General features: G+C 41.0%; 1 protein-coding gene across 1 annotated transcript in view; it reads left to right on the forward strand.

Annotated features, from left to right (window-relative positions):
* Nucleotides 1-23,035, forward strand: part of thsd7ab (thrombospondin, type I, domain containing 7Ab) — a 55,206-nt gene continuing 32,171 nt past the window's right edge. The window contains exons 1-2 of the mRNA XM_084669146.1: nt 1-154; nt 20,051-20,885. Of these exons, the coding sequence (XP_084525272.1) occupies nt 1-154; nt 20,051-20,885 (989 nt within the window). The remainder of the gene's footprint in view (nt 155-20,050; nt 20,886-23,035) is intronic.

Consider the following 23,035-nt stretch of genomic DNA (forward strand, 5'->3'; position numbering starts at 1 on the left):
ATGGGGCTGTGCTGGAGGGGCACACAGATCCCTCACATAAGGACAGGGGATTGCCGGTACCTGCAGGTGACAATACTGTTGTTCTGTGGCATCTGGAAAGCAGCCCACACACAGACAGCAGACAACAGCAAGTCTGTCTACTTCTGGGAAACAGGTATTTCACTTCTTTTACAAAGAGTTTGAGGTAACTGGTCTGAAAAAAATGTACTGTAGTGAACTGTGGTGAAGCTGTTTGCTCCTTTTTGGTTAGAGTTAAAAAGCTGACTATGTTTCAGTGTGTTCTCATTGTGTTATGCAGGATATCTGAGTACAGTGAGACAATCCTTCAAACAGAACCTTGTACCTTGTTCAAATTCAAACCTTTAAGCTATTAGTTTTTTTTGCATGTTCCATGAATACGGAATGGTGATTCCATGGGCTTCCTTCTCACTGGCCTTTCTGAAACATAAGGCTCAAAGTAGATTGCATGCTGCATTAAATAGTGATTATCTCAACTCAAAGAGCTTACTCAATAAATATTCTTGCTTTGTCAATATTGGAGAATTGTGGACTTGGAAATTTGATTTAAAGAGCAATATGAAATCTCTTCATACATGGGTGATCACATGGAACACCTAGAGCTGGTGGGATTTATTTGAGATTGATTCTTATCTGTCTCCTTGGTGAGATCATGAGTGGAATATTGCTATTAAACAGGTAACAATGAAATGTTAGTAGACTGATGAGTATTTCCACACAGGATTATACTGATTGTATAGTGTCTTAAGTTCCTAACTCTTTGGTGCTCCCATCCCTGCTTAGGACCAGAGCCTCAGTGGCTGGTCTCTTCTCTCTTATGCCCCTGCCATTTTAAAGAGGATGTAGCCGAGTAAGGAGATTAAAGGAGCAAAGATTTAACTCAGGAAAAGCAGCCCAGGGAGTCAGGCATTCCTTTAGAGAGAGAGAGAGAGAGAGAGAGAGAGAGAGAGAGAGAGAGAGAGAGACAGAGAGAGAGAGAGAGAGAGAGAGAGAGAGAGAGAGAGAGAGAGAGAGAGAGGAAAAGGAAGAGAGAGAGGGTGGAGTACAAGACTATTTATCTTAACCTACATCCATCCCACTGTAGGTCATAGTGATTACACCTCTCTCCCACTCTAAAGCACTTCCTCCCACGCAAGACACACAAGCTCTCTCGTCAAAGTGAATTAGGTCTCTAGATTCCGACTCCTCTAGTTAACTAGTCCTCTCTTTAACTAAATGTAGAATATTGATTTGATATTAGTCATGGAGCTCTCTGTTCACATTTCTTTTCAGCAACCAGTAGATAGAGCACTGGTAGGAGCTGTCACACAAGACAGATTTAAAAAACAAAAAATGAAAGAAAGAAAATTAAAGTATTTGCATATGCATGTGTTTGTTCAGTTTTTTGTTGGCCAAGCTGTTTTCATAAAATGTAATGTTTTTGCACAGGAGAATGCAGTGAAGGGAATATTCTGCTGGAAAGCAATGTTCTGATGTTTGCATAATGATGAGTGTTGCTGAAATACAGCTCCTGTCTTCAAACCATAGGGAATTGGCTCACTTTGCTTTTATTGGTTTCTGTGAAAATATGATTTATCTGTTTTGGAGGTAAAACAATTTCAGTTATATTTTCCTCTGGATGGTTCCATTAAAATGAGGACTATGGAGACAGAATGCTCTGACCGACAGTACCCTACGATAGTGATGTTCTTGAAGGTGATGATGTTGACGCCTTGGGAATGATGATATTAATGATCACAAAGTTATTGGCTCGGATGTTGATGGTGATGATAATGATGTGTGAAGGGTTTCATGAGGCTGGGTGGGATTGTCTTAGTTTTGGTATACATTTTTTCTGCCTTTCATATTTTTCTTTGTCCCTGATGAATTTTCTCTTGCTCTCATGTTCTCTCTCTCTCTCTCTCTCTCTCTCTCTCTCTCTCTCTCTCTCTCTCTCTCTCTCTCTCTCTCTCTCTCTCTCTCTCTCTCTCTCTCTGTCTCTCTATCTCTCACTCTCTTTCACACACAGGAGAGAAACTCCCTCCCAGTTTGGTGCCGTGTTTGCTTCATTAGTTCCTGTTAGTGGAGTGACAGGCCTGGTTGGGGTTAGCTGTCAAGACTGTACTAGCAAAAATGCCTATCACAGACCAAAGCAATTACCAGTGTGTGTGTGTGTACCTGTGTGTGTGTGTGTGTGTCTACATCTGAAGTGCACTACCATGTGTGTGGTGTGTACTGTTTAGGACTTTTAAGGACTGGAGAACGATAACCCTGTTAGTGTTGTTGAGATCAATGTGGAGAACAGCACGACTACTGGCTGGCGTGTCTGTCATTACACACAGAATTTTTATATGCAAATCTAAGTAGTTTTGCAAGCACAGGGTGGATTGTTCTGGTGTGACACCAAGGCAACGCATTGTGTTTGGCAACACTTCACTGCTGTTGATTACGGATCTTTTGTGTTCAGTCTTTGTACAAGTCTTACAACTATACACACACTAATTTACATAAAGAAATCTCTGTTACCTAAAAAAACCTTAGAAATACTATATTTATTTTTGTATATTTACAACAACAAAAATCATGTCTTAACATTTGCATTTGGACTGGTCCAGGTTGCTAATCTGCCATTGGGATCCAGATTATCCATTATTCAGATTAGGTAGGAAACGTCCCTGGCTTCTGATCATCCCAATCCCATTTCACAGACTCACTTAGTTGGTCTACTCACGCTTCTCTGCACGTTTTCAACCCAGGCCTTTATAGTCACCTGATTCGTACACGGGCTATTCAGCTAATCACTCCTAATTGCTTTCAACCAACACATGCTGGCCAGTCACTCTATCCACCATATGGGTGTTTGAGTCTTACTACGAATCTCTCTGTGTGTGTGTGTGTGTGTGTGTCTGCATGATTGTGTATGTGCACCTTGTTTCTCTGAAAATACCTCTCACAAGCACAACACAATCCTCTCTGAGAGGCTCAAATATGTCATACAGTAATGCCCCCTCACCTTTTATAGCCGCAGACACTCAGAACTATGTGTCACCATGTTCTGCTGATGTCATTCCTGCATGAGAGGGGACAGTGAGGACATCTGACAGGCCATTGTTGACGGAATGCATTTACCCAGAACAATGGCTCAGGCAGTGAAACATGTCACCCTAGTTGTGACTCTGGGTGGCTCTCAACAACACCACCTGCTATTACGTCAAACAAAGTGAATGGTCGATCCAAGATAGAGAAGGAGCATTGTTTAGAAGGTCAAAAGGTTAATACTGTAAAGCAAGGTTGTAATTGTGCTGAAATTAATGCAGCCAATCATACTGGGCTGCGTTTCCTGAAAGCGTCGTAAGCCTAAATTGATCGTAGAATCCATCGTACGACAAATCCTAGTTTCGGAACGGCCCGTAAGTGTCTCTTAAGTGTCTCTTGAAAATTCGTAGCTTTTGAAAATGCAAAGATTAGCCTACTCCTTACGAGCATGTTTGGGAAACGCACGTAAGAAATATCGATGGTTTCGTTTCTTTCTCGATCGTTGCTACGATCCATCGTTATTGAGAAACGCAGCCCTGGACTGTACCATCCACACGCATACAGTATGGTAGACAAATGCAGGCCATTCTCAGTTGACAGCACTGTGAGTTGATAGATTATTCATGTCGTTGATTGCAGTTCAGCCTTCAGTGGCTGGTTCAGTCATTTATTACTCACAAAGGATGAAGTCCTGGCTACAATGCTGTGGACTTACAGGTCTTAAATGAATGGCCATGCTCCAGCACCTGGATAGACTGGCAACTGAATTGGGCAGGAAACAAGCATATGTCTGACTCAGTTAGTGATGCTGTCTTAAGACACAGTCATGGGAATAGAACTGGCATCATTCCAATGGATTGTATCCCTGGGAGATTCCCTCTTCATTTAGAGAGTGCATTTTAATTTGACCCTTTGTCACCCTCATTAGCATATAACCTGGGGACATACAAGCCTGTGCAATGTAATTGGCTGACCAATCTTTTAGACCCTTGGCAACAGTCTACTAATTTGGACTACGTAAGTAAGGTTATTCCCTTGGAGTTTCATTTTTTATTTAAGGAACTGGCCAATTGGTTTGCTTTTATTTTATCATAGCATGTTTTATCAAACAAATGTGTTATTTGGTTATAACACATACCAATTGATTCAGTTGTGGTTGTGGGCATAGATCCGAAGAGCACTACTAGAAGAATGCAACACCAGCTAAAGAACAGGTACTCCATGCACATATATTTAGGTAGCAAATGGAAGGAGTTATTTTGTTTACATTAAGACTTTTAAAATCTAAAAGCTGAACTAAAAGCTGAACTGCTGAACTGTGAATCAGTACTTCCTTAATATGTTGATAAAATAAAGGATGTTCAATGTCAAAATACTCTAAAAATTCTAGTCTTTTTAACTACATTGAAATGTGCTCATCAAAACCTTACATTTTGACCTATTTTATAGTTCTCAAAATCCGCAATGCTCTATTCCAAATAACCCTTTTTAAAATGGCCATCCTACAGTGACAAGAAGTTTGTTTAATCTAAATGGCAGAGCTTACACTAAAACCTGGTCATTACTGATATAGAAATGCTAGCTGGATTAGAGATAATATTTTATCCCAAAAACTTTATTTATAGTGACATAAGGGGATTTCCACCATTACACCATATTCTGACATATTCTGATGGTTTACAACATATGACATGTAGACGCCAACAATGTCATAAAGCTCTATGCCTTTGCACAATGTGTCATATGCATGGTGAACAAAAAACAGGTAATTTATAATGTTGAGATTACGCTGTGGGTTTTTTTTTTTATTATACTGTAGGACTGAACTGGATTTTGATCTTTCTATCTCTTTAAAGGAATGAGTGCATACTTGCAGCCTGTTAGCCTTCATAGAAAATGTCTGTCCAATTTATTGAAGCATAAACTAATCAAAACATTTTTTGATGTTAATAACACTTTCATAAACATTTCCTTAAAAGGCAGTGCGTGTCATAGTAAAAAATAATAAAAACACTCTTGCAGGAATAGTGGGCGAGGCCAGAAAAGTTTTGAGGTTCAATTTAAATTAAACCTTCACTTGCCCTAACCAATGAAGTGCAATCCCCACCATTAACCTTCAGTGTAACAACATTTTGTAATCACGAGTATGAGTTTCTCACAGAATGTCTGGATTTACGATTTACTAAACAATTATTGTTCAGTGCCAAAGCTGCCATGGCCATGCCCCGGTTGTTTGGTCCTGTTTGGTCCTGCCCTGGTGTTCGGTGTCTCCCTGGGTGTTCTCCAGTGCTGGTCTTGTCTGTCTCTCCTGGCTCCCTGCACCTCCTGTGTCTCGTTCTAATCATCCAGCAGTTGTCCATTGTGTAATCACCCGCCCTGTATATTTGTTTGTTCCCTGTGTCAGTCAACCATTGTCGCGTTCTTGTGGTATATGTTTTGAGTACCCCTGTGTTGTCCCTGGTTTACAATAAACCAGGGTTTACAAGAAACCTTGGTTCCTTAACCTGCCTGCCTCCTGCGTTTGGGTCCTTAACTCTGCACCCACAACGGGACAAAAACAGTGCATTTGGAAGATTAGCAATTCAGACATCAGGGGAGTTCTATTTTATATTTACTCTGATCTCTTGTAAGAAGCAATATGGCAGCTACAATGGTTTCAGAGCATTGGGGTTCATGAGAGAGGGAGCTACTACTGCAAGTAAGCAGTCCTGTATCTAGGGGGGCAACCGTCTATCTTTATAATAGGTTAATGACACAGTATTGCAGAACGAACTCTTTCTATTCATTGTTCAATCTAATCTTCCTCCATACATCCATCTGTTCATTAATTGTATTTCTATTTGATATGACATTGCAATGTCAGAGACTGGCCGCATAATCTAGAATTTGGGGATTTGGAAAACATTCTTTTTGTTTCTGTAAGCAATACAATTACGCCCCATTGACTGTGTTCACGATCCTCACTGACTGTGTTCACGATCCTCACTGACTGTGTTCACGACCCTCATTGACTGTGATCACGACCCTCTCCCTCATACGACCGAGGGTGTGCGGATACAGACAGGGAGGAAGAGTCTTCAATCCTCCCAAGATTCCTTCCCCGCCACATTCCCCTTCCCTGTCCCCATCTTTCATGTCACTTTCACACATGCGCAGGCTAATCACCTTCGCCAATCCCCTGGATTAGTGAGAAGGAAACAGATGGGATGGTATAAGAAAGAGCAGGCCAGGGCAGGCCAAGCCAGGCCAGGCCAGGCCAGGGAACCATGTCAAGTCTCTCTTTCCTCTGTTTGGAGGAGTCCTCATGTACAGTACATGTACAGTATGCATCTCCACTTTTCTTCTTTTTCTTCCCTCTCTTCTACTGTGAAAACCAGCCATTCATTTTTGGTAAGTTTGAGACTGGCATCTTACCTGTTCCTCTTTCTCCTCTCCTACCATCTCACTCTTTATCCATTCATCCATCCTTTGTATCCAGCCACCGTTTCTCTCTCTCTCTATTTCCATCCTCCCACTCAGTTGGCTCCCAAAGATGTTGAGAAAAGGGCCAGGAGTCACACGTGTCACTAAACCAGGTCCGCCAAAAACATTTCACACACACTATGAAAAGCATTGTAATTTACATGCAACTCTAGCAACCAACTCATTCCAACTTATTCCAACTCATTCCAACCAACTCATTCCACAAGTGGAAGCTTTTGCATCCACTCTAAAGCTTGATGGTTCCTGTGGGCCGTTCCTTGTGATAGCTTGCTGTAAGCATGTCATGTGACTGATAGAGGGGGAGAAATATGTTCTTTACTGTCTTTTCTCTGATTTGTGTTGTTGTGCATGTTGACATTTTCAAAACAATTGATCATACTATGGAAATCTTTCCATGGTTTATAAAAATTGATTTAGTGAAACATGATAAATGCTTGTCAAAGAGTATCATTAGGGGCTGACATATCACGGTCTTTGCGATTCATAAAATATCTTCATAAATTCCACTGTTTATGCTCGGTATCTGCAAAGTACAGTAATTTTCTTTCAGAGTTCTTTATTCCCACAACACACAATTGCAGCTGTCAATCATGGGGAAAAAAAAGCTCTTCTACTTCAAGCACACTGAAGACACTTGATTAAATAACCTGTACCCTTTATGTCAGCAGTGAAAGGAGCTCATTCGATAACTTGGCACTTGTGTTCACTTATTATCTTATTCATCCTCTCATACATCATCTACCAAAAGGGCATAGGTGTAAAAAGACATCTCTGATATAACAAAGCCATTTTTTCCAATAAATTCTCTTGATGGTTAACGTCTCCAAACATAGATACATAAATACAGTCTGAGAGCACCTATCAATGTAGGGGAGAGCAAGATCATAGACCATGACAGCAGTTTTTGCTAACCTGTTTGACATTTACCACACATCTGCTATACATACAGTATGCCGATTCGATTCTGTGTTCTAATACATCTTCTGACAAGGGAACATAAGTTAAAGGTAACCATCCATTTAGACATTTGCATAGACATTGGACCAGAAAAACCAAACACATTAAGCTATTGAATGATAAAACAATTTCCAGGCCCATGTAACTGCTATCTCAGTGTGATCAGGTTTTCTCAGTTGATGTGATCACGACTTCTAATTAAACAGCAGCAACTGAATGTAACATAAGCCTAGACTTCTCACTCTGCTCTCAGCTACCTTGGCTTCCAATACACCGATCTTATGGCTGGACTGCAGGCATTCAATGAAGATTGTGTTTTTCCAGAAAGTGTGGCTGATAGGATTATTATTATACAGCTGTCACAGCTGTCAGTCATGCCTCCAGCCCCCTCTTGCCATAGGCTGCCAACAGCGGTGTCCATGGCAACTGTGCTCACATGATAACTGTGTTATGTCAAAGCCTCTGGCTAGGTACCTGTACCTGTTGAACACCTGTCTGCTGCTAGTCAACTCAAACCTGATGGATGCTTAATGGGGGATCACTGAAGTCTCACTACATTGTTTGTGGAAGTAACATACTCTAAACAATAACACATAGGCTACTGACATTAGAGTATAATGAAAAAATACTGTAAAGTTTCGATTTTGTGTAATAGAAAATTGCAAACTAATTACAGAAACCAGGTTTATATGAAATGGCCTGCATATTTTCTCTGCAGTGATGTCCTTCACTTGGAATAAGGGCAACTGTTGAGACTAAATCTAATGTATGAGGATGTGTGGGTGAGTGTGCCTGAAGTTTTGTGTTGACTGCGTGGTATTACTGTAAGTGTGTGTGAAATGTAGGTCAGTTCTTCTGCTGTACTCTACTGATGAACTCCAGAGTGAGGATGTGGATGACTGTGAATGATCTGAAGGTGCCGTGTGTGTGTGTGTGAGAATGTATGTAAGTGTGTGTCTGTGTGTGTGTGTTTGTGTGTGTGTGTGTGTGTGAGTGAGAATGTATGTAAGTGTGTGCCTGTGTGTGTGTGTGTGTGCTACATCTGTACCCACTCATCCATCAACCGCTCCCCCACCACCACCACCATGACCACCCCGACTGATAACACATCTAAATCACTGTTAGAAGAGTCAGCGTGAGAGCTAAAGTCTATGAGCACCAAAAACTCTGGGTCAGCATTGAACGGTTTTTGCACCTCATTAAAAAAAGCTTGCTCTGATAAAATCGTTCTCTGGCCAATGGTTATATACAGATGATTAATATCATAAAGCGTGGTTGGAGGCCTTGACCCCGGTGTGGGACTCTGGCCCAAAGACACCGCTGCATGTGGTATTTACATGATTACCGACTTGAGTGGGGCACATCACGGAGGACAGGACGAGTTGGGATTGAGAAGTGTGATTATGGTGATTCACCATTCAGTTAATCAAATTGTGGGCAACAGAAAGAAAAATGAAATACAGAGGTAGAAAATGGAAATTACCATTTGTTATGAATAAATAAGAGGTGGAAAAGAGCAACTGCTAAGAATAAAAAAGTAAAAGAGGAATGATGGAGGAAGGGAGATAAAGGGTAAGGAACATAGGGAGAAAAAGAGATGGTGAATGGGAGGAATAGTGAACTGAGGATAAGTGACACAGCCAGGAATGCGTGGAAAGATGGAGACGGTGTCAGTGCCCTCTCTCCCCAGCGCACCACTATATCTTTGAAATGAACTGGCTTAAGTGTACTGCCTGGGAATAGCTAGTATTAACCTTTAAGGGTACTTGACATTATACTGGATTTTTGGGGGCCTGAGTCATATCGCATTCCTCCATGTATCAGCATACCCCTCCAGGGGTGCCTTTCTTTTCCAGGAGAGAAATACTGGGCATTACAATAGAAGAAAGAAAGTGAAGTGTGTGAAGTAGAATGGAGTAGAGAACTAAAATGAAGTAAGCCAAGCAAGGCAGCAGAGATGTAAATACTAAAGAAGATTATCAGGAAAAATAATTAACACTTCAAGATGAAAAAGTGTTCAGAAAGAAATAATATGCAATCCTGCCTTGAGTTCACACTGCTACAGTGCCAAAACCAATTATTTATCACTTATTATCAAAGTACAACATCCTCTTTTTATTACATGAATTTCTCTATAATTTTCAGCAAATATAGTGTGTACACCAAGAGGAATGTATGGACTCTAGCTAGAAGGAGCCTAGGCTCCACCATCACACTTATTTTATCTTTAAAATGTCTCTCCACCTCATGTTCCTCAAATCCTATCAAAGTAGTGATTCAACCTCAACCATCTTGGCCCATCTGCTCTTTGAATTGCAGGGGGTCAAGTAAAGTGGAGCGGTGTTTGATTTGGGGGAAATGGGGTCTTGGAGCAAGGATGCTGTTGGAGAGGCTTTGATCCCATATCTACTTTGGTGTCTTTGAACGTGTCTCTTTGGTTTAACCTGTGCCCCTGGTGCGGCATGGTCACTGGTCACAACAACAAAATAGCACTGTCTTGAATCCAACCAATAGGTTTTCTTTTGTATATTGACCAATAATCCAGTACATGCATTTTAGAGCATCTACAGTGCAACTTTTCAGAAAATAGAGTTGAAAGGACTTATACACATGAAACTGCTTAGCCCAACTCTAATTATTACATTGTAAAGCATAATGTAAAATCTTGTCAAAGATAAGAGATGAGGGAGGGGAACAGTTTGGATATAAATGGCATCTAATCTTTTTAACATCTGGTTTGCGACAACATCTACCTGCACTGTTCCCAAATCACTCTCAGAATTGCAGCTAATGTCCTCACAGTATCCTTTACAAACAAATACACATATGCACACGCATGCACACACACAGACACACACACACACACACACTCAAATCCTTCTGTCATCATGTTTATTATTTTCCCTTCTGTCCCCCATGCCACCTGACAGATGGATCTATGAGACGACATGTAGAGGAAGACCTGTGTGTCTGTCTGTTATGGTTTCTGCCACTATGCCCATGCTGCCTGTGTCATACTCTACTGTATGTGTGCCACCAGCTTGCATACCTGGCAGTGCTCCACCCTCCCACGCTCTGTCCTCCTGTCCCATTCTCTGATGATTTACTACTCAAATCAATGTTTAATGGATTCAACAAACTATATCCTCCCAGCCTGATGTCAAGAACAGATCACACCTTCAAGTGTGGAACGTTCCTGATGTGACATGTGTTTGCTAGCGAGGGAAAAGGTGTTTACATTTGAAGACAGTCATATTTTTGCCTTTCTGGAGAGGTTTTGAAAACTGATTATAAAGAACCAGGTTCTGAAACAGGAGAGATATGGGAAACATATTAGATCTTACCAAGGTGTGTTAAGTTCAATTTGCTCTTAAAAGAGAGGAGTTCCGTAAGTTGTCTCTGAGCTGAATAATGATGCTCCAGTATAAGAGGAAAAGGACACAAGATTGTTTGTGTCTTGAAAACAATGTCTCAAATTGCCGATGCAGAACAGGCCTCTTCCCCTTAATGGTTTCCTTTCTGTTTTGATCCATGAATAAGGGAAGAAGCTTTAGGGAGAACACACAAGCAAATCCATTATCTGAGTTTTCTGTTTGTGTGTGTGTGTGTGTGTGTGTGTGTGTGTGTTAAAGAGAGGAAGGTGTGAGCGTAAGAGAGAGGGGAGTATCCTCCCACTCCTGGGGTTCCTCTGATGTTTACCTGGCTAGAAGAGGTGTGTGCTCATTCATCTCAGCATCTCAGCTCTCACCTTCAGTGATAACGGGACATTCTTTATTGCACTGACCCTGTGTGATCACGGTGATGTGTGATCACAGTGACATGTGTGTGTTGGTGTGTGTGTGTGTGTGTGTGTATGTGTGTGTTTGAATGCTGGTTCCTTCCCCCATCAGCAGCAAGGTAGAAAATGACTTTCTTTTGCTGTCACATTGAAGCTATTTTTGTTTCCTCAAATGTTTTGCAAAAGCTATAACCAAAATTATAAGGAGCTGTAAGTGTTTAATTTGGATCTAATTAGTTTTCCTCTCATGTTGCTGTACTATAATTGAGCTCTGGTATTTATACTGATTATAGTTTAAAGGGCCAAAGATGGAAGACTACCATGGAATCATTATTAGGAACTCCCCATTGGCTGTATGATCCTTAATTTCTCTGAAATGCAGTCCAAAATGCCACCATAGCAACTTTGTCTAACCACATTGCACATTTCCAAACTGAAAAGAAGATACCGTATGGCCTATATTGTTTGAACAGTAAGCTTACAGTACATTGGATACAGTTCATTAACCATGTGGATGGTTCTGTGCCGCTGAACGTTAAAGGTTGCATCGCACAGAGCAAACATAATGCAGTGATTTATGCCACTGTGGGCCTACTGAGAGTCTCTCATGATTATTGACTCATCATTTTGTCCAGGTTTTAATATACTCTTTGGGGACCCTTTATGAGACCTCATAAGAAATGTCAAATCCTCAGTTTCTTATTGATATTGATTTCTAACTTTGAACCTTGTAACAATACTGCTGTAGAAAAGTGTCTAAGAATATCTCTGTAGTACCATGTTTAGTGTATAAATATCCCTTGTGTAGTATTTGGGTCTCTGGGGCCCATTTTCAATGTTTACTGAAAGAGGTAACACATTTAATTGCTGTGTTATACTGATACTCATTGGCCATGACTCACTTTCCGTGATCACATTTTCATTGAGTGCCCTCTGTGCACCCCCTTACACATGTATGCTACAGTACTGAGGTGGTGTTTTGGATTGGAGTGCTTGGGCTGTTCAGGGGTAATGACCGTACATGTGTAGCTGGTTAAAAAAGACAAACTAATAGAAAATGTTTGCTGGATGCCTTCTCTCTAATTGATTATCAATTGAATTAAATAGCTTGGGCTTGGTTTCTACAAAGCACTGGCCTTTCCTTTGATTTAGCGCTCTTACAATAACGACAAAGATGCATGTCCCTTCCATGAACGCTATTGATCTCCTCACAGCTTTTTCCCAGACGCCCCATATAATGTGCTCATTTGGCCAATTAACAGGCAGTGTCAGAGGACCAGGAAAGGGAGGTGGTTGGGAGAATCAGACTGCACATAAAGGCCTGAGATTGGGATCACAGATCTATCACCTCCACTCGATACCCTGGCTATTTCCGTGGCTCACCGTTAACAGGTCCCTCCTCATTTCAGCCTAGTAATTTCATTAGGAGCAATGCCGCTGTTCACTGCCAATCCAGCTGAGTTGATCCCACCTCCTTCGCTTTGCCCAATTTCTGTCATAGCAACCGTGAGGTGGGAGAACTACAGAAATAGCCTCCTAGTGAGGTTAACTCCTGTGTGCCTGGGTTGGGCACAGTACAACAAAGAAAGATTGCAACACAGCAGTTTGATGAATCCCTGGATGTCTTTAGAACAGAGTACAGCATACTTCACAGGGAACCTTTCCAATTGAAAGGATCTGTTCTGGTTCTGTTCTGCTACTCCTGGAAGAATCATTAGAAAATGTGTTGGATCAAAATAGTTCTTTGTTCGAAAAACACCTTTATTTTGTAAAATAATTTGAAAGAATATTTCAATGCACTATGCCCTATACTATGTTTTTTTTTTATCAGCAAAAGACCCATAGTTCTGTTCATGTTCCCTGGCATAGAATTCAGCAGCGCCCATTATAAATAATACAAAGGGGTTTGTTCTTCGTTACAGAGTTGACATGGAGCTTATTACCTCATCCTCCTCAGTGCTTGTCATTTCCTCAGCATCTACATAAGAACATTTTGAACACACAGACACATACACATACACACACACACACGTACACACAGACACACACACTCAACACATACGGTATACAGTAGGTGCAAAAGTGTTTAATGATGTGATATTTGCACTGCAGCGATGCTTGTGGGAGTTTACAAGGCCATCTTATATCTGAAGTTGTATTTCTCTTTATGTGTGTGTGAAATGTGAAATACAATTACAGAAAGAGCAGGTGTGTGATCCTATGGGAAAAGGAGCTGTCAATCATCAGAGCTATTCTTGGCCATTTAGGGATGGGTGAAAATGGCTGACTAGCTATACAGTAATGAATAATTGGGATAGAAGCAATTTGCAATACACATTTTGAAGTATGGTTGTCAGATTTAGTTTTTATATTTTACATATATCCACCTCAGTTTGTTTTTTGGTCAGGTGTTATGTTGCTTGAATGTATTGTTAATTTGTTTTTTGATATGAAGACATGGCTTGAAGGTCTATAGATTAAATCTGATTCACCCTAAGGTATGTTTATGTAGTTGTTTTCATCTTATTGTGCCTTACAGCTCATATGAAATAAAAGCAAACATGAAAAGACTTGACAGAAGGGGGTGGCTCAGCCTAATGGTGCGATCACAGTCTGTCTGTTTTGGCCCACTGTGTGTGTGTGTGTGTGTGTGTGTGTGTGTGTGTGTGTGTGTGTGTGTGTGAGGCTTATGACAAGCTTAGCTGAGATTTAACTTTCTCCACACAACACCTCCTACCTACCCTACTGCTGTTCGTGTGGTGTCCAAGCAGGATCCTAGTCCAACAAACGAGTATTAACACTTCCATGTTCTCAGTTTAGTGTTTTCTTAAGTTATCTTTTTGCAAAGCGTCCTTGCTGTGAATTCGAGTTAGCAGTCTGACATGTAACCATTTTCAATCATTGCATCAGCTATTGTTGCATTAATTATTTTCGTGCAGATCAGGATTGCGATGTGTTTGTAATTACACTGCACAATGTATCCTCAACAGTATGCAAAGTGTTTAGGGCTACCTTAAAGGTATATTAAGTACATAGGATACACCAAAATAATTATTGTTTGCTTGTAGTATTGAGATTGGTTATTGGGGTTTTTCGCATCCATTTTTAAATCTTCCATTTTATCCCATCAGTTTGTCTTGGACTAAACAACAAAGAGTTGTTTTGTAGTGTGTCCTCAGCTCAAGTTGTTGTTTTTTACTGAAGAAAAACAACATTGTGTCCGAGTGTTGTGTAACTCGACTATTGAATTCAGATGTAGAGAATAATCTATTGTGGGTGACGCAAATCAAATTGTTGGCACCAGCGTTTCCTGGGGGTGTTGAGATCTCAGCATGTGATTGGTCGTTTTATCTTAATAAAATGACAGTAACGTCATCTCATTGCTGTCCCTCAAGCAACCACCAGACATGCACACATTGGCACACCCACTTGTGCATGCACATTGACGTGCAAAAAGACACATCTACAGTCCTATAATCTTGCAAACACCCACATGCTCCATGAATGCAATGGGCACAATGTTATCATTGGCATACATGCACACTCATTTTCAACCACATATTAGCTCATCTTAATCCATCCAAGTCTGCATTATCAGTCATATAATTGACTGTAGAAGGCTTATCTCTAATATACCAAAGATAATGCCCACTGTTATTTGTGTGCACAATCACGTGGGATTCAAACCATAGCAGTACGGTCCAAGGAGAGCCATTAGATACATTAGATAGATACAGTCTCTTATACTTTCATGTGTCTTATATGTGACACTAAAGCCATCCATCACATATTGTATCAATAGTATTTTATGATTTCCAACCATAGCTTACTTGTAAATATGTTGGATCTGAATGACCAACCCATGGCATATAAAACCTGCTTGCAACTCTGATCACCCTTTCTGCTCCACTTCACTCAAAGGGCTTGACGAGGAAGTCTTAGACGCAAGTGCCTCTTCAGATTGGAGTCAAATACAGGAAACACACTTACATCATATGAATATTTAGTCCACTCCCAACGGGTACCAACTCAACTCTCTTCACTCATCACTGTTTAATTAAGGAAGTATAGATCTTGGATAGAAAAGTATGTACGTATGCATGCACATCTGTGCAATGCAATGAAAAGAAAAACAAGGACTAAAATAAGAGGGCCAGGATTGTGATAGGCAGATGTTTTTGCAGTGTGTGGCTAGCATTCCTAGTTTCGCCACAAAGCAAGCTTGTCAGAGCCTTGTCAACTAAGCGTGAATGTAATCACTTAAAAAACAAGCAGAAAACACAGAAAATATTTTTAAAAATGTAACTTCATGTACTGTGCTGTATATCTTTATTCCAGATGTTCCATATGATCCATATGTTAACCTACTCGTGTTCCTGCAAAATAAGCAACAATAATGGATGTTTACATTTAGTCATTTAGCAGACGCTCTTATCCAGAGTGACTTACATTAAGTACAGGGACATTCCCCCGAGGCAAGTAGGGTGAAGTGCCTTGCCCACAACGTCATTTTGCACGGCCGGGAATCGAACTGGCAACCTTCTGTTAATAGCCCGATTTCCTAACCGCTCAGCCATCTGACTCTACATGTTTGTGCACGTTTGTGCTGCACAAAGACATTTTTCACTGAAGCATTTCGACCCAAATGTAGTGTTGTAATGGTGTTTGCTTGCTTAACAGTCCCGATTGAAGTAGTATCTCCCTAAAATGCAAAAGGATAACTACATGAACCCGCAGACTGTTGTATTGGGAAGACAAGTACAAGTTAAATTAGATGGATTACTGATTTTGTGTTTGTGTTGCCACTTCATTCCTTCCATGACAGGTCTCTGAACTGAATAACGGCTTCCAATATGATCAAACATGTAATAGATCTAAAAATATGTTTTTTAATATGGATTTCTTACTGTACATCATAAATGTTTTTTGTTGTTGTTTTTTTTAAAGTAAAGTTGCCGTTTATATACACATAGTGATGTAATGACAATACAAATTATGTTCACTATCTATGGGGAGGCTTCCATTAAATATGCATAACATTTTACATATAGAGTATACAAGTTCATGTGAACATTAAATGGCAATTGCAAGTGACAGTATCATACATGTCCTGTAAGCTAACATATATAAGATGCTTATTAATTCAAATGACTTCATATACCATTAAGTACAAATGTAGTCCAATGTCGGACACAGAAACATTTACCTTGTAGGATGAGTGTTTGTGTGATTTTATCTTCATTCATGGATACTTCACTAGGAAGGGTCACTTTCCGTCTTCCCTAATTGGAACGAGGAACAAAGAGTAAAAGGAGCACTGTTTAATGTATGAATTGTATCATAGTTTTATGCAGTGCTTTTTGAAAGGGTTGACGATTCAGAATCATCACAGAAGCCATTAAACCATGCAACTCTGATTGTTGTATCCCATCTAATGAAATTCAGGTCAAGTGTGGGATAAAGAGCTTCAGTCAATGGTTTGTATAGTAGCAACACAACCAAGGGCACTGATCGCTCTGAACACAGGGTACATAATTATCCATGAATATTAAAAGCTGTAAGTTTTTCTTCAAACGTTAAGTGCTAGCCTCTGTTCAATTTCCTACTCTTCATTTAGCTTTTGAATATTTGTATACATTCTTGCAAACCCTGGATTTAGTAGTTAGCAAAGGGTTAGCAAACCCTGGTTCCCTTGGGCAAAGGGATGATGTTCATTTGATGGTTCAATGATATTCTTTCTAAACACAGTCCACAAGGAGTTGGGCTATTTAAATGCTAGCACAAAACCCCATGTAGAGGTCTCTTTATCCTCTTAACTTCTAGTCTCTCCCAAGTGGGATATAACAACCTTGCACGATGCAAAGCAGTCGGTTTCAAGATTTTGGTCAAACTAATTGCTCCACACAATGTGATAATGTTGGTTTTTGCCATAGGCTTACTCAAACATAGCTGGTTTGAGTGTCTCCTCCTCTAGATCTCTGAACTGCGATTGTTCTCCATATGGAGTAGGGTTGCTACCCGTCCCAGTTGTCAAGGGATTGTTTTCTTTGCTGAACGTTTTTTTGTAAAAATGTATTTCCCAATTTGAATTCCATAGTTTACAAAACGTCATTTGTAATTTTGTAATTTTGTCTATTGCTATTCTATTTTCATCCAGGCGATGTTCAAACATCTAGTTATGCGTCCATAGAACACAGCGAAGATTGGCCATGTGTACTTTTATTTTATTGGTGGCAACAATACAAAAACTTACTTCCACTTAAAATGGTTGTTTATTGACAGACACTGGGATCTCGAGAGCTCAGACATTCTACAAAAGGAAGTTTGGCCTGTTCCGTTGTGGTTTGTCTAAGTTGTCTTTCTACTGCCATTCTCTGAGCAGTGAGGCAGTGTTGAGGGCTCTACCTGGGACAAGGCTCCGTGAGCTCTCAAGGGAGAAACTAGTAGCTTTCAAGCTAGTCTCAACCTCTTCACTGTGTGTACAAATTAGATCCTCAGTCTAGAGCATGCCATAACTTGCCTGCCTCATCTAGTCATCGTGGCCCTACAAATTGACCCTACAGAAATAAAGGTAAGCTCCTCTGGAAGCAGTCATCAACTACGAATTGATTGCAGGTCTGTCTTTTCCGTTTACGTCACTGTCGCTCATGCGTAGCCTCGCACAGCATTAGCTGGCTAAAGGGGCACTGTTTGTAGACCAAGCTGACCTGCTTGATCCTTAAAGTGACCAGTGGCATGCAAGTGGCTACTCAGCCTGTCCAAGCTTCTGTGGCTGTAAGTGGATTGGTCACTAACACCACACATTCAATACTGCTCAGGGTGTTTGCATGCATGTAATTTCTGCACATGACGTTTGTGATATGGTGAGTAGGGGTAGAAAGAACGCAATGAGATGACTCTATCCAACGTGCCATCAATCACTTGGCAAATGCTCCTCAGTTTTGGGTGGCACAATAGAAACCTCCAATTACAAATTGGGGAGAGGCTATAAGAGGCTAAGAGCAGGATAGGACAGGGTGGCAATGGGCTGATGCATTGTGTGGTGACAAACTCGCCAATCTGCTTGAACTGATCTGTTATAATATTGCTGCAAATACTACCATTGGCCTGGGTAGGAGACAGAGCGATAGCATGTTGGGTGCAGAGGGGATCGGGAGCTTGTTTGTTGTGTCCCACTGTTCAGTTTCCTTGTATCAGGTTAAGGTGGTGTAATTATCCATGGAATTAGATTAATTTAGCTTAATTTAAGCATTATCTGTGCATGTGTTAGATGGTCTGTTTTGCACAGCTAACACATGCCCTAACACAAAGCAGGCTGTTTCGAGATTTTGGTCAAACTAATTGCTTCACACAATGTGAAATTGTTGGTTTCTGCCATAGGCTTACGTAAACATAGCTGGTTTGAATGTCTCCTCCTCCACACAGCTAACACATGCCCAAAACTCAAACTACACTTTCTTTGCAGCTTTTGCTCAAATTTTGTTGTGGGTGTTTCCATTTACACAAATGCCTAAGAGGATTTGCCTGGGTATGCTCCAGATATTTTACCCCCTCCTAGTTTTGGACTGAATACCACAGACATCCGATTTCTAAAGACTATTAAATAAACCCAGTCAGATTTTTGGCTAACCGATGCTTGGACATCCCCAGGATAACAGTCTACCATGTGGGTGGATCTTCTATGTTGATGTATGGGGGGAAACAAAGCAGCCATGTGGGGTCTGCTTTGAGGTTCCCGTGGACATGCTGACACACTGATTGATGCTAGTTTCTGCTATCTAGATCAGTAGCTGAGAGGAAAGATGAGTCTAGCGACAGGCTGCCATTTGAAGCTTTTGGGGGGTAGGATGATTACAGGAAATGCTGTCAAGTGTTCCCGCCAGACCTTGCTTTATCACTATTCTGCATTGGGTCCTTGGTTGACCTACATGGGTAAAGACAAGGTGGCCTCACCCTCACGCCCAATTGGGTGCCACCAAGCCCAGAGACACACTTGTACATCGTCAGCCGGCTACAAGAACAGGGGGTGGTATAAATTAAAGCTGTCCAAAATCCTGGTAGTCCAATGCCTCTGAATTACCAAGTCAGTGCACAACATGGTCACTGATTACGCTAGACTGGGTGGCTGTGTAACTGCACTAGTATTAAACCTCAGGGTTTAGCATGGGGGGGGGATTTCATGTGGACTTTTGAGCAGAAAATTATCTTCACATAAGATCGTTAACATCCTGTTTGTCTCTGTTGGATGGTACAAAGGCTTGATTGGGGTTACCTTTGACAGTATTGATTGTAATTGATTAGTGCCTGTGGATGTGGGCTAATTCTACATGCTGTTTTAACAGTTGTTATTTTTATTACTTTGGCTAGATTTTCAGAATGATCCATAAACAATTGTTATAGAACTCTGCAACTGAACTACATACATGGGTGTAACTCAGTGGTGGCATATTTTCCTATAATGTTATTATAAGTATTCATAATCAAACATAGAACAAGCCTTTTAAAACTAATTCTAGTATTTTTCCATGTAACTGTAAAGGCCCTTGCACACTGAGTCCGAAATTTGTGTCCGAAATGTTTGCATGTTAAAAATAAATACGACCTCACGTTATGTCAATCACGCTTACACACTGCCTCCGAAACTTTTGTCCGTCAAAAAAAGGTTTTCGCATTTATAGCCAGCATTTTAATAATTTTTTGGGCAATTCAGAGCCATCAAATTTGACGATTTGACGACGCATACAATTGTTTCGCACTCAGTGTGCAAGGCCTTAAGTCTGTCTGTGTTCTTGTCATCAGGACCATGGGGCAGGTGCATGGGCAGTGACTGTGGTCCCGGAGGCAGCCAAAGCAGGGCGGTGTGGTGTGCCCATGTTGATGGCTGGACTACCCTCCACACCAACTGTGACCAGGCCCAGCGGCCATCCAATCAACAGAACTGCTTCCGTGTCTGTGACTGGCACAAAGACCTCTATGACTGGCAGCTTGGCGCCTGGAACGTATGTGTGCCAGTGTCAGCAAGGACCTTTGGAGGCCTGCGGCCAACAGTGTGCGCTGGGGGCGAAGAGGGCACCCAGACTCGGGAGGTGGGTTGTATACTCAAGTCAGATGGAATGCCCGCAGAGGATATCATCTGTGAGTACTTTGAACCCAAGCCCCGTTTGGAGCAGGCCTGCCTCATTCCCTGCCCCCAGGACTGTGTTGTGTCCCAGTACTCCCCCTGGACTCCCTGCTCCAAAACATGTGGGACAGGCCTGCAGAATCGGGTCAGGAGTGTTCTGGTGCCCCCACTGTTTGAGGGAGCCGCCTGCCCCAACCTGACCGAGTTCCAGACCTGTAGAACAGCAACTTGCAAGGGGCCTGAGGGGATGTACAGCATGAGGATTGGGTCCTGGAGCCCCTGTTTCCTGCCTGAGAGCCGGCCGGTGCGTCAGGCAAAGCGCAGGAAGGGAAAGGGATCCGGGACCAGGGAGAGACCAGTGTTTAAAGACCCTGAGACCAGAGAGCTCATCCAGAAGAAGAGAACAAGGAACCGGCTAAACCGACAGGAAAGTCCATTTTGGGACATCCAGGTGGGCTACCAGACCCGCCAAGTCACCTGCACACACAGGAACGGAAGCACCATAGGACTGAGGTAAGTGGCTGTGTTTTTCTAGTCATGCCAGTGGATATGTGGGTGTACTTCTAGGTACAAGCTGCACGTCACAAGCTATTACACTAATGTGTAAACTTAGTACAGGGAAGGTTGTGCTTTCCAAGTGTAAGTAGATGTTAACGTTGATCTTATTTGGCAACACAACCTTCAACTGCCCCTTTCCAACTCCCCTTTATCTGTTACACTTCCTACAATTTTGTAAAAACTTATCACGCTAACACTTGTACACAATGTAATCTTTGTATAAAGTCCCAAATCTTTCTTCCCCTATCAGGGAATGGCTGGTGGGAAAATATTGTTAATCGCCCTGTCTTTGTCATGGCTTTCCTGTCAAAGCAGTGGAGCAGTCCTATCTGATGTGCCTTCTCATCTTTCACAGCTACCCTCACCTTGTGTGATCAAATTACTTCAGCCAGCACATTGTGGTGTCATTTGAAAAATCAAAATACTGTAAATATTGTTAATTTATGTTAAAAGCTCGATATCAATGCTATGGTAAATGAAGTAAGGATACATTTTAAATTGAAAAACATAACAGAAGCTTTTGCTAAATGTGTGTTTATGTAAATTACTCACACTTTTGAATCGGTTGAGAATTTCTATTGTTCTGCACAATTCATTTAATTGTGTAACAACCCAAATCAAAGAATGTCAATGTACAGAATAAGGCTTTTGTTCCCATTGTTCTTTGAGAACCTTTGGCTTGATTTATGTATTTGCTTTCATCCTAAGTGTCAATGGTTTCAGGTGTCACCAACATTTTTCTCTTCTGAAAACTTACATACTGTAGTCCCAGATCTCTAGAAAGAAGTCTGTCACAGTCAGGAGTAGATCTTTTCTTCATATAATGGATTTGTCACTTGCAGGGCTCAGATTTGATCAATTATGTACTAAATCTATTCGTTAATGCTGTGCTGGTGCCAACTTCTGCATTGGCTGGGATCAAATATTTCAAAGGAACCACAAAAACAACTCTCTTGCCCTGGGAGCATAAATATTCATCTTTGACTTGTTTATTTCTGGTTCTGAAATATTCATAGTTGTTTTTGCCACTTCAGAAAAGTGGAACAAACTTCTCACTGAAGCCGTAACCCAGTGATTTCTTGCAAGTTGAACATCTTGCTCAATTAATTTACTATTTTCTTTGATGTAAATGAGTCATTAGGGCATCCTTAAGTTTCATCCCATTTTGCCTCTCAACCTGTTTGGAGATCACCATGCACTGTTTTCATTTCAATGCACTTACTGTAGTTGCAGTTTTTAGGATGTATAGAAAAACTTACATCATGGCCTCTGAAGACTCAGTATGTCACTCGGAGCACTTTGGAAAGTATTTTGTTACATCATTAGCTTACATTTGCAACATTTTTCTTTATTGGCATCACTTTTTGACTGGGAGTATAAGCATTCCCTAAGCTCATTCTTTGATATTTCGAAGGCACTGAAAACCTCCCTTAAATGTTTAGTTTGTTCCATGAACTAGTCACTGGTCTCTTTTATTTATTTCACATAAAAATGTTCATACAAATAGCTTGTGATGGTCTGAAAGGGTAGCACAACTTGGTAGAACTGGTGAGGATTCAAAGCATGCTTGAAACATAACTATGATTTAAAGTGAAGATGTGTTTATGTTCCCTTCTTCTGTCAGCATAACAGGACAAAAAATGACTTATTTCCAGACCTAAAACCCCACAACAATTATTAGGCATAGACACCACAAAACTAAAGTGCTCGATTGACTGAGATGCAGCAATAATGAGTCTATGAACAGGTCTTTTATATATTTTATACCTCAGTGCAGTCTTGTTTTTCAATCATAGTGATCTCTCACACCAGGTGTTTTTTGGGCAAGACAGCAAAGCTTTAGTTATGCCCAGTGTCACTTCAGCACCAGATCAAAGAATATAAAACTGCTGTAATATATTGAGAAACAGGGGTATAAAGACAACTGTTCTTGTTAGGCATATGTAGAGAAGCTGGATGTGAAATGTTGTGGCGGCATCTAAATGAGAAGTTTCTAAATGAGGCAGAGCTGTAATTAGCGTTAATAGCTTGTCAGCTGCATCGCCTCAGGGAAAATAGAGGCATTGCAGACCGAAGAACAGAAAATGGTCGACTTTAGTTTGAAT

This window comes from Hypomesus nipponensis, chromosome 2, assembly GCF_054491055.1.
Source record: "Hypomesus nipponensis isolate SF chromosome 2, ASM5449105v1, whole genome shotgun sequence".
Classification (NCBI taxonomy): domain Eukaryota; kingdom Metazoa; phylum Chordata; class Actinopteri; order Osmeriformes; family Osmeridae; genus Hypomesus; species Hypomesus nipponensis.